A 12,927-nucleotide genomic window follows, 5' to 3' on the forward strand; every position below is an offset into this window, starting at 1 on the left:
GAGGCAGAAGTTCTGGAATGAGAGTAATGTCATGTGCAGTGAGGCCAGTTTCCCACCTACCCTGGGCAGTGGATGCAAAGGCAAAAGGCAGGTTGAGCAGGACCCTGTACTAGGAGCCCAGGTGGTGTTGTGGGTTACATATTGGGCTGCTAAACTCATGGTCAGAGGTTTGAAACCACAAGGCCCACCAAGGGAGAAAGATGAAGCTGTCTGTTCCCATACAGACCAACAGTCTCAGAAACTCACAGGGGCAGCTCATCTCTGTCCTGCAGGGTCACTCTTAGTCAGAAGGGACTTGGTGGCCATGAGACAGCATGGCTGAGTGTGGTTGTAGAGTCAGGACCTAGGCCGGTGGCTGCTGACCAACGCTGGCTATACTAGACTGCTGCCTGGCTGTTGTAGCCCTCACGCTGAGCCCCTCCCTGCTTGCCACATTTCAGCTTTGATAGGGAATGTGTCTGCAATCCACCAGGACATCAAGCACTGTCTGAAATCACCAAACTTGCACATTATTTTCTTCTCTGTAATCTCTTTTTCTGCAACCCAGCCTGGTTTTCCTGCGTAGGGAAAAGCACTTGACGTTGTCATCGTCATCATCATCATTGTCTTAGCCACTCAACAGTTGGCTCCCAGCTCCCACTGCCTGCTGGCCCAAGGAACTTTTTATTTTGGGTGTCCCATTTGTCCATTGTGGCAGGATGGAGCTTGCTCACTAACAACAGGCCTCTTGTCCAGGCTCCTAGCCCCTACTGGTCCTTTGACTTAAGGGGCGATTTCACACCTCTTTTATGAGAGGTTTAAGGAGCCTTCGTGGTAGAGTGGTTATGCATTTGGTCTGCTAACCACAAGGTGTGCTGTGGGTCTACACTCGATGCAAGTAAGCTAGGTCTTCCTTCTTTTGAAATCTTCATGGGAGCAGACTGCCAGACCCAGCTGCATGGGTTCTGATGAAGGTTTGCACACACTCCCAGGGGCCTTGTGTACCCAGCTACCCACTGATACAGCACTTCTGTTGTGCACACCTCACTGTCAGGAGTACATGAATCATGCTACACCACCGTCACCAGTAGCCTCGACCTGATCGCCCACCAGCCTGACTTCTCGCAGCATACCTGGCTCTGGCTATTCTTACACCTCCTAGCAGTGGGGCCCTGCAGCCTGCTGACCCAGAGCGTGTGGGACCCAGTGGCTTGTCTTCTTCACTGCTCTGCTGAGCTGCGCGGTGACTGAACCACCGTCAGACCCCTGGCCATATTTGTCCTTTGAGCTGCCTCTACTGACCCTTGTCCTCAACTTGGGTTCCTGGGGTGGCTTCTGGCAAAGACAAGCTTCAGGGCGTGCTGTGCGGACCTGTTGGCACTCTCGAAGCAGAATCAAACATCTTCTTGATCTTAATTATTTGTGATTAGAAACAGGCTGCCCCTGCTCCATCTTAAAAGTAGAGAGGTGTGTATGGATTGTGATAAGAGTTCTATGAGCTCCTAATAAAACGATTTAAAAAAAGTAGAGAGGTGGGAGAGAGATAGAGTTAAGTAAGATAGATGATGGATAGATAGATATATTGGTGATAGCTAGCTGGAGAGGGGAGGGGGGAACAAGAGGAGGTGGAGAAGAGGAAGAAGAGAAAGGGAAAGGGGAGAAGAAAGATAGGAGAGAAGAGGGAGAAAGTGAGAGAAGGGGTAGGGGGAAGGGAGGAGAGGAGAGAGCAGAGAGCAAGAAGGGAGAGAAGGAGAGATGAAGAGAGGGTGGAGAGGAAGAGAGAGGAGAGGGGGAGAGAGAGAAGATGGAAAGGGAGAAGAGAGGAGAGGAAGAGGAAGAAGGAGAAAGGGGAGGAGAAAAGAGAAACAAATGAGCAGGAGCAGAAGCCTTCTCCTCCTCCTTCCCACGAGAGTTAGGTTCCAAATGATGGAACCTGCCTGTAAATTAAAGCCCCGTGCTCCTGCTGACAATTGGGGGAATAATAAATGTGTGGCTGCTATCCTCCAGTATTCTGTCTGTGAAAATTGGAAATCTCTTAAATAACAATGGAGAGCATGTAGGTGAGATGCCTGCCTCCCCTCTGCCTGCTCTGGTGGAGCAGCTGTGGTTACTAGGTTGAGCTCCTGGTTGCTAGGGCTCTCCATCCTGCAGCATCTCAGGGACAGGACGACCGGTGGAACATGCTCTCACTGTTAATGAAAGGCCCTCCCCGCAGATCTCTCATGTCACTGCATGCTCCAGCGTCCGGCCAACTGGGCGGTGGGTCTTGGGGCTTCCCTGAGTAGAAGAAGGAAGCGGATGGAGTGGACACAGGCACAGGACTGGACACTCACTTGGTGGGTGGCCTTGGACAAACAGTGCCCCTCTCTAGACTGCCTGCTTGTGCTGGTCGGAATGGAGGGCTCATCAAGCCTGCTGGTGTGTTGTTTGTCAGCTTCGAGTCCATTCTGACTCATGAGACCCCGTGTGTGGATAGATTAGATAGATAGATAGATAGATAGATAGATAGATAGATAGATAGATAGATAGATAGATAGATAATAGCTAGATGGAGAGGGGAGAGAGAGAGGGAGGAGGAGGAGGAGGAGAAGAGGAAGAAGGAAAAAGAGAAAGGGAGAGACGAGAGGAGAGCAGAGGGAGAATGGCCCTTGCTAGGCTGATGTCTTTTTAATTTTCCCACTTATTTTATTTTGCATGAAAACAGAGCACAGCATGCCCCCATTGAACAACTTCTACCTGGAGAGGTCCCCAGCACTGGTTACCATCCTCATTTGGGGTCAACAGTCTTGCCACTGCCAAATCCATTGTCATCTAGTTCGGTCTGACTCACAATGACCCTACAGGACAGAGGAGTGTCTGAGGCTGCCAGTCTTTCTGGGAGCAGATACCTCCTCTTTCTCTCTCAGAGAAACTGGTGGGTTTGAACCAATGACTTGGCAGTTAGCAAGCCAACACTTAGCCCAGGATGCCACCAGGGCTCCTTGCTCACCTTGCTCAAACTGCCATCAAGTCCACACCAGCTCATAGCAACCCAACAGGACAGAGTAGAACTGCCCCACTGGATTTCCAAGACTAACTCTTTATAGGAGTAGAAAGCCTCATTTTTCTCCCTCAGCGGGGCTGGTGGTTTTGAACTGCTGGCCTTTCAGCCAGCAGCCCAATATCTGACCACTGTGCCACCAGGACTCCTCTACTCAAGTTGTTCCTCCGCCTCACTTGGATTCACAGCGCCTCCAGTCATCTACTCTGGAAGGTAGATTTATTTACGGTGGCAATTTGTCTCCTCTGTGCCTTCTTTTAAGACTGTGTGGTACTCCAGGCCTAGGCTCCTACTAAAGACACCCATCCTGGCTGTCATCTTTACAGACATGGATGCCAGGCCGCTCTTTTGTGGGACCACTTGCTAGGGGATGTTCAAACTTCCACCCTCGACAAGGACATCTGAAGACAAAGCCTGCCAGCAGCCCTGGTTGCATAGTAAGTGAAGGATTGGGCTGCTAACTGTAACATTAGCATTTCAAAGCCACCAGCCACTGTGTGGGAGAAAAAGGAGGCTTTCCACTCCCTTCAAGAGTTCCAGTCTCAGAAACCCGTCCTATCAGAATCGGCTCCAAATTGAGTGGATGGCAGTGAGTTAAGCAAAGGTGCCCGCCACTTCTCTGGACACCAAACTTCACCAAACTCAAACACCTCTCAGCTATAACTGCCAGTAGTTCACCCCCGGCATCTCCCAGCAGGCTGAGCGTGCAGATCACTCCCTCATTAACTCCCGGTGGATTATTGACTAAAGAATTCCCATCCCTGGCTTGCTTCCTTTCTATCCAGCAGGCTTCTGGGCTGTGTTTCCTTGGCCAGATGGCATGCGCACAAGAGTTTCAGACTGGTTTTAATATTCAATCAACCATGATTAGGATCATAAATCAAACAAAGGGGGAAAAACCCCAGAAAACCCACACCCCATAATCATGTTGCTGTCTCCTCCTTAAAAAAACAAAACAACCTTTGACAAGTCTTTCTTGGCCTGCAGCAGGGATGGTAAACAGGTCACATTGCTAAGCCAGATTTGCCTGTGGCAGCTGCAAGGGGTGATGCCACTGGTATGCGGGATCAATTAGTGATCGATTAGAAATGTCAGGGATGGGAGGGGGCGTTTACTCTTTTGTCAGTCATGGTTGAGCTGAGGTTGCTGGGCAGGTCAAATGCTTTGCTCTTTGCTGCTCACCTAAAGTTCGGGCGCTTCCTTGCCACCCAGCTGCACCATGGAAGAAAGGTTTGGCAATCTACTTCTGTAAAGATGATGGCTGAGAAAACTTGACGGAGCCCAGCCCGACCCTGTAATACAGACTCACCATGAGGGAGGCCCGACCCACAGACAGCGGGCAAGCAAGTTGGAAGCGACTCCGTGACAACAGGGTGGGGATCTGGCCTGGGTTGAACATCCGCATCTTGTCTGAGAGGTTGCTGTGGGTCTCTGTCAGCTTTCCCTGCTGTCGCCCCTCCCCTGGCCTGCCCATTCGACCTCCCCAAAAGTCAGCATTCTGTTGAATGCCCATTGTGTGTAGAGACCCACTCTTTACTGGACCATTCGCTCTTGCCTCCCAAGTATCCTTAGCTTGTGGACTTGGTCAGCATCACCTCTAACAGCTGTGGTTCTGGGTGTGACATCGATCCATGGCACTGAGGACTTCCTCATTTTTGCTAACTCTAATTTCCCCAACATGTGGACATCTCTGCCTCCTAGCATCCCGCAGGTAGACTGGCTGTACCCCATCGCCGTGTTTGAGCTAAGGTGCTGGCACGGAATATTGAAAGTACCAGGGACGGCCAAAAGAGCTTGGAAGATGTACAGTCTTGGAAGACGTACAGTCAGAATGCTCCTTAGAAGCAAGGGTTCTAAGGGCCAGTCCTCATCTCCTGTACCCTGGACAGATTGGCAGGAGAGACCAGTCTGTAGAGAGGGCCATCAGGCTTGGTAAAGTGGCAGGGTGGCACCAAAGAGGAAGGCCCTTGAAGACGTGGACTGACCCAGTGGCGGTACCAATGGGCTCCAGCACAAGACCGAGTGGGAGGATGAGGCAGGGCAGGGTTTCATCCTGTGGCACATCCGGCTGCTATGAATCAGCACCCACTCGATAACCCCTAACAGCAATAACAACGCCATCTCTGTGGGGCATTCACTCTTTGGGGGGTAGGAGGAGGGATTCACTAAAGCACCCCTCCTGGAATCTCATGTTGTTGCTGCTGTTGAGTCGATTCCAACACACGGAGTAGAACTGTCCCTAGGGATGAAGGATGATCGCCAGGCTTTTCTCCCTCAAAACCACTGAGTGGGTTCGAACTGCCAACCTTCTGATTAACAGCTAAGAGTCCAACCATTGTGCCACCAGAGTTCCGTCTGGTGTCTTCGAGTTCTCTGCACATACCGGTCCCCTACCTCTGAGCCTGTTTCACACACTTGGTTGGTTTTATGTCTCTTTCCATTCCCACCCATGAAAACCCACTCCCAAACTCACTGCCACTGAGTCCGTTACAGCGCATAGCAACCCTCTAGGACAGGGTCGACCTGCCCCCGCGGGTTTAGAGACTATAATTCTTTATGGGAGGAGAAAGCCCCATCTTTCTCCTGCGGTGTGGCCGGTGGCTTTGAACTGTTGTTCTAGCAGTTACCAGGTCAATGCATAATCCATGATGCCACTAGGGCTCCGCCCACCGAGAGAGGTCAGTATCAAAGTCTTGGCTTCCTTCATCTTTGCGTCCCTGAACTAGAACCTGGCACAGAGCAACACCCCACAGAATCTGGGCTGGACACCTAAAAAAAATCATGCTGAATTATTCTGGTCAGGCCGAAATGGTTTGTATAAACTTTCCCAGCAGCCCAAGCTCAGTGTATGTCAACATTCTCTCAGCTTAATTGCTGCAATTTACGGAAGCCATAAAGTGTCCCTGTGTTCCGCAGAGACCAAGCTGGCGTCAAGTGGTGAACAGGCATTCTTTAACCATGCTGGCCTCTCTCCTGCTCCCGCTCTTTGCCCACAGCCTGAAGACAAGCAGAAAGAAGCACTTGCCTTTGCCCAGCTCCAGGGGGCCATGGAGACCCTGGGCATCTTGGAGCAGGAACAACAAGCCATCTGGAGGGTTCTGGCGGCCATATACCACCTAGGTGCCGCAGGTGCCTGCAAAGGTAGGCCTTTCTGACTCAGCTCACCTGGCTGCTTTGACAGGTGCCTGACAAGCCTTCTCTGCGTGTGTGTGTGTGTGTGTGTGTGTGTGTGTGTGTGTGTGTGTATTTGGGGGAACAGGGTCATTGTGTAATTTTTCCAGTCTCTGGGACAGACTGCCCTTTTAGAGGCTAAGGGACAAGGTCTTGCAAGAAGGACACAGGACAAGAGTCAATCACTCCAGGGCAGCCCTGCCCAAAAGCACTTCCCACAGAGACAGGCTGCTTGCTGGATGGGCAGGTCAGTGTGTCAGCCATTACCCCCAAAAGACCATTCAGCACACTCTATGTGGCCAGTATGAAGAATTAAAAAAAAAATTTGGTGAGAATTGTCCTTAGCCAAAAGCTCATCTTTTTACCCATTTCTGCAAGGACTTCTCTGTGGCATTAATAACCTTCTTCATGCTGTATGATCGATCCCTTTGTTCTCCTTTTCCAAACCAGTCCCCATCTGTGAATATAAGCCCCCTAAGTCTCCCATCGAACCTGATGAGTTGCCTTTGTCAAATTGATTCCACATCGATCAATCCAGGCTTGCTGGTCGGATAGAGACCGGCAGAACCCTTGAGGAAATGGTCCTCCGTCACCCTTCAGGTCCGTCGTCAGTTTTCAGCCACACAGACAAGTCCGTAAGGGGAGCAGTCACACTAGGGCCGGACTAGGAGGAGGACTGGAAAGACAGGGAGGAAGTGGCATGAGGGAAGCCATGCTGTGGGGATGGCCATCATCTGTAAGCTGATCTACTCTGTAAACCTTCACCCAGTGCAAAATAAGATGCTTCTTTCCTTTTTGTTGTTGTTGTGAAGAGTTGGATGTTCAAAGCAGAGATGCCTTACTAGAGCAAGCTTTGGTTTGGGTTGGAGGAAGACATTAGGGACTGATTTGGGTTTAAGGTTTGAAGAATGATATGAGGGGCCCCCAGGACTCCAGAAAGCCTGAACCCCGTTGGGAATTTGAATATCTGAGAAGAATCAGATGTTTCCTCTTCTTTAAAGCATTGCATGTAGATAGTGGCTACTGGGTTGGCCAAGCAGCTATAACTTGATCATGCGAGGGGGAGCTGGGTTCTAGTAATGGCTCTCTCTCATTCACTGCCATCCAGTCAGTTCCGACTCAGGGCGACCCTAGAGGACAAGTGCCTCTGTGAGGATTAACTCTTTACAGGAGTAGAAAGTCCCATCTTTCCTTAAGGAGCAGCTGGTGATTTCCAACTGCTGACCTTGTGGATCGCAGCGCGGCCCATAACTACTACACCACCAGGGCTTCTTCTAGTAATGGCAGCAATGGTTTTCTGTATAAACATGCTGGAGACCCCCTCACCCCAATATGTCTGTACTCTCAGCTACATGGTCCCTTTGCAGATTGGCTCTCCCTCTCTATTTCCCCTTGCCATCCACTCATTGTGGCCTCCTGATCGAGGGAGGTGCTTTGATTGACAGCTCTACCAGGGCTGAACTCCTTTGGAAAGGATGGCATTACAAATAGGCTCGGCTGGTGCCATCTTGCTGCGATTCTCCCAGCTCCAAAGGAGAGTGCCCTGCTGGTTTCCAAGTATGGCAGCCAGATTGATGTCCCTCTACCCTACTGACACTGGCAAGTCCCCCAAGAGGAAGAGAAGTGTGTTCAACTGCAAGTATCAAAATTCATAAAAATTTCACTGCCATCAAATCAGCTCTGACAGAATAGACAGACTAGGATAGACTAGAACTGCCACTGCCAGTTTCCAAGGCTATAAATCTTTACAGGAGCAGGCAGCCTCATCTTTCTCCTGTAGAGTGGCTAGTGGGTTGGAACTGCTGACCTTGTGGTCAGCAGTTCAATGTGTAACCCATTCCAATGAACTCCTTGTCTTGTAACTCCTTCTTCATATAAGAGCCAGGAAATCATTAGTGCATTCTTGCTCCCTCTATGGCCTCTGTGAGGACTTTGGACAACATTAACTCTTTCCATAAGAGCCACAATCCATGTTCATGGAAGCAGCAGTCTAAAGACCCAATGATGTGTTGCACGGTAATTTTGCTGCGCAAAACGTGTTTACAGTGTCGAAGAGCAAAGATGTTCCTTCCAGGACTAAGGGGTCTTGGACCCAGGCCATACCATTTTCTATCACTTCATGTGCATATTCAAGTTAGACACAGAATAAGGAAGAGCCGAGGAGAATCTGCATGTATAGATGGTGCTGGCTAAGAATATTGACACTACCATGGATTGCCAAGAAAAGAACCAAATCTATCTTGGGAGAAGTACAGTGAGAATGTAATTTAGAAACAAGGATGGCAGCAGTATATCTCATTTAATTTGGACATCTTGTCAGACAAGACCAGTCCCTGGAGAAGGACATCATGCTTGGTAAAGTGGAGGGACGGTAAAAAGGGAGAAGACCCTCGATGGGAAGGGTGGACCCAGTGGCTAGAACAATGGGTTCAAGCATAAGAACAGTTGTGAGGATGGCGCAGGATCAGGCAGTGTTTGGACAACTAACAACAATGATAATAGCAATAGCAATAACAATAATAACTGCAACATCAACCTAGTAGCCACCCTGAGTTGAGGTGACATCTCCTTGGTGCCCAGATCTGTGCTGGTCAGAGCAAAGGCAATGAATGTGGGGCTAGGAAGGTTTCCACTTTATGTGAGCTTTGCCATCTTGTTTGGAGGGAAAACACCAGCGACCGTTGTAAGCTGGCTTACGTTGAGGGTGTGGCTGTGAGTTCAGACTGGGAACGCTTTAAAACCGGGAAAGGTGTGCATCAGGAATGTGTGCGCTCACCATACTTGTTCCATTTGGATGCTGAGCAAATTATCAGAGAAGCTGAATTAGGTGAAGAAGATGTGGCATCAGGATTGGAGGAAGGCTTATCAACAACCTTCAATATGCAGGGAGAATTGAAGCACTGGCTCATGAAAGTCGAGGATTGTAATCTTCAGTATAGATTACAGCTCAGTGTAAGGAAGACCCAAATCCTCACAACTGGACCAACAGGTAACATCATGATGAATGGAGAAAAGGCTGACATTGTCAAGGATGTTGTCTTGCTTGGATCCACAATCAATGCTCATGGAAGCAGCAGTCAAAAAATCAAAAGATATAATGCGGCACCAGACCTCTTGAGAGTATTGAAGAGCAAGGATGTTACTTTGAGGACTGAGGTGCACCTGACCCAAACCATGGTACTCTCCATTGCCTCCTATGCGTGTGAAAGTTGGACGTTGAATAAGGAAGACCAAAGAAGAATCGATCCTTTTGAATCGGGGTATTGGAGAAGAATCGATGCATTTGAACGGAAAAGGCCGTGGACAAACTGATCTGTGTTGAAGAAGTCAGACCAGAGGGCTCCTGAGAGGGAAGAATGGTGAGACTTCATCTTACATACTTTGGAGATCTTCCAGGAGAGACCAGTCTCTGGAGAAGGACATGGTGTTTGGTGGGGTGGAGGGGTGGCAGAAAGGAGCGCCCTTGATGAGAGGAGCTGGCCCACTGGCCGCACCACTGCACTCAGGCATGGAAACATGGTGAGGATGGAGCAGGCCCACGCAGTGCTTTGTTCTGTTGGACATACGTGTACCGGTGGCACATACTTTTGCAGCTAGAGAAGCCAGAGAAGCTCAGACTAGTATGTGTAGTGAGGCCAGGGACATGCCTGGGGGGGTATGTGTGGGGACGGGGGTCATGGGAAGGGCCGAGGGGTCATTCACAGGTCATCAAGGCAATCCTCGGTCAAGAATTTTATCTTACTTGGATCCACACTCACTGTCCATGAAAGGAACCCAAGGATATATTGCGGTGGGTGAATCTGCTGGCAAGACCTCTTTCAAGTGTTAAACAGCAAAGATGTCACTTGGAGGATGAAGACGGGCCTGCCCCACGCCATGGTTGCTTCATTCACCTCATGTGCATGTGAAAGGTGGACACTGAATAAGGAAGACCTTAGAAGAATGGATACATTTGAATTATTGTGTTGGCTAATCATACCGACTGTACCTTGCACTGCCAGAAGGACGAGACAAACCAGTGTGCCATCCAGAAGTACAGCCAGAATGCTCCTTAGAAGTCAGCATGGTGAGACTTTGTCTCACATACTTTGGACATGTTTTCAAGTGAGCTCAGTCCCTGAAGAAGGACACCATGCTTGGTGAAGTAGAGGGTCTCCAAAGAAGAAGAAGACCCTCCAGGAGATGGATTGACACAATGGCTACAACAATGGGCTCAAATACAGCAACCATGGTGAGGATGGTGCAGGACTGCGCAGTGTTTCATTGTGTTGCACATGGCACCATGATGAGTTGGAACCAAGCCGAAGACATGGGACATCAAGAGCAACAACCAGTGTGGGCATCCCTGGGTGGCAGGAACATTGACCAGAAGGCTAAAGGTTCAACCCTACTCAGAAGCCCCTTGCAAGAAAGCCCTGAGATCTGCTGCTGGGAAGTCATGACCTTTAAAGCTTGATGGAGCAGGTCTGCTTGGCATGATCACCATCAGCCAGCCACTGTTGTGGCTCTGAGGGATAGGATGTGTCTGTGTTAGGTGACCTCCCCGTGGGCACACAGCTGCCTCTCAGCAGGCTCAAATGCTCGGCTCCCTTCAGAGCCCCTGCAAAGCCCTGGGAGGGAAGAGTGAGCCTTCAGAAAAGCAGCACCAACTGACTCTCTGACTCCGGCACTCAAACCAACACCCCTCTGCCCCCAGGGAGACAGAGCAGAAGCCCCGCCACCCCCTGGCCTGCTGACCTCCCAACTGGAGGGGGTGGAAGCCCCTTGGACTCTCAGGGTCCCCCCCACCCCGATCTGAGCCCTCCCTCTAACCATCTGTAAGGATAAAAGAGAATGTCCCATTGATAAATATTTTATTAATATGTGATGATGGCAATAATTCCTCCCAAGCCTCCCCACTCCACCTCCAGCCTATAAATTACTTTCTTGACGCTTTGCCTTCTCTCCCCGAGAGAGTGGCCCGGATGATTTACTTACTCTCGATTCCACTTTGGAAGAGTTCATAATAGGTTGCTTGAAAGCCAGCGATTAAGATTTTCAAAGTCTATATAAACGTCTTTGCTTTCTGTCACAACAGATCATTTTGAAATATATTAAGAATCATTTCCATTAATCAGGTGGAGTTCCTCTCCCCCCTTCCAATTAAAATAATATCCTCCTCCTCATGTGCTCGACTTCCTTCGCTTCTTTTAAGAACTCCAATATTATTTTTACCAACTCCCAAATTGGTCACCACGGGAAGATCCCGAGGCCTTCTTACTTGACTCCGGACCTTTGAGTGTTTACCCACGGATAACCCCGTGACCCCTGGAGAAAAGGTTGAAGTTACTTCCTTGGATCCACAACCGATGCTCATGGGAGCAGCAGCCAGGAGACCCAATGATGCGTTGCCTTGGGTCACTCTGCTCCACGGACCTCTGTCAATGTTGAAGAGCAAGAATGTCACTGTAAGGATTAAGGTGAACCTGACCCAAGCCATGGTATTTTTTTTTTTGAATACTTTTATTGGGGGCTCATACAACTCTTATCACAATCCATCCATCCATCCATTGTGTCAAGCACATTTGTACATGTGTTGCCATCATCATTCTCAAAACATTTGCTTTCTACTTGAGCCCTTGGCATCAGCTCCTCGTTTTTTCAATGGCCCCATGTGCACATGAAAGTTGTATATTGAATAAGGAAGACCAAAGAAGGATTAATGCATTTGAATTAAGGTTCTTGCAAAGAATCATGACAGTACCACGGACTGCCAAAAGAACACACAAATCTGTTTTGGAAGAAGTACAGCCAGAATGCTTCTTTGAAGTGAGGATGGCGAGATTTGGTGTCACCTACTTTGGACATGGTATTAGGAGACACCAGAATGTCAGGCTTGGTAAAGTAGAGGGCATTAGGGCCTTGGCAGAGCTTCAGCGGTGGGCTCAAATCTAACCATTGGAGGGTGGTGTAGGACTGGGCAGTGTTGCTTTCTGTTGTGCAGGGGGTTGCTGTGAGCAGAACGGACTTGAGGTCACCTAACAACTTTGTCCCAGTGACCAGACCCATCACCAACACCAGGACAGCCTTTGAGGCTCTCTAGCTCACGTGTACCAGTTGGTGAGGAAATGGAATGAAAAGCCGAAGGCCTTTCCCACAACCATTCTGTGTACCTCAATTATGTTTGGCTTCGGTTGGATTCATTTAAGTTGACCAGCGCCCTGGACACAGGCCTGAGTCAGTTGTCTGGGAGTGAATCCCAGCTGAGCCTCTTGGAGGCTTGATGTCCTCCTTTGTAACATCGGCATGCCAAGTGATGCCACGTCTTAGGCTGGTTGGGAGGAAGAAAGGAGTTACTGGCTACTGGGGTCCTGCTTGGGGCCTGTTGCCAAGAGAGGGCTCTGTGGCTGGTCCTTGTCGTCCATCTTCTTTTACAGACAAGGAACTGGTGCCTTGGCCATGGGGTGTGACTGATCTGCAATGACGATATTTGCACATTCTCAGGTGGAAGCTTCGAACATCAGCCCGTCTTCCTGCTGAGGTTTCTGGCTGCCCAGGCTTTGTAGTGGACCACTGAGGTCACGCCCTGCTGGAGAACTGAGTCCTCCTCAGGGTCACGGTACTACCACCGCCTCCTTCCAACAGCCACAAAGGCTGAGAACCACCCCATGCCCATTTCCATTTGACAGGGGGAGCCTGGGCCCTGCCAAGGTTCATTCCCATTCCTGAGCTCCAAGTCCGCCCTCCAGGACTGGGCC

The 12,927-nt window shown here is 49.8% G+C and overlaps 1 protein-coding gene across 1 annotated transcript in view; it reads left to right on the forward strand.

The window, feature by feature from the left end:
• MYO18B (myosin XVIIIB) overlaps positions 1-12,927 on the forward strand; it is a 307,510-nt gene that overhangs the window by 52,673 nt on the left and 241,910 nt on the right. Inside the window, exons 11-12 of the mRNA XM_045289537.1 lie at positions 4,721-4,790; positions 6,016-6,160. Coding sequence (XP_045145472.1) covers positions 4,721-4,790; positions 6,016-6,160 — 215 coding nt within the window. The remainder of the gene's footprint in view (positions 1-4,720; positions 4,791-6,015; positions 6,161-12,927) is intronic.

The sequence above is a fragment of the Echinops telfairi genome, unplaced genomic scaffold, assembly GCF_000313985.2.
Source record: "Echinops telfairi isolate 266 unplaced genomic scaffold, ASM31398v2 ScPeMD7_29;HRSCAF=101, whole genome shotgun sequence".
Taxonomy (NCBI): domain Eukaryota; kingdom Metazoa; phylum Chordata; class Mammalia; order Afrosoricida; family Tenrecidae; genus Echinops; species Echinops telfairi.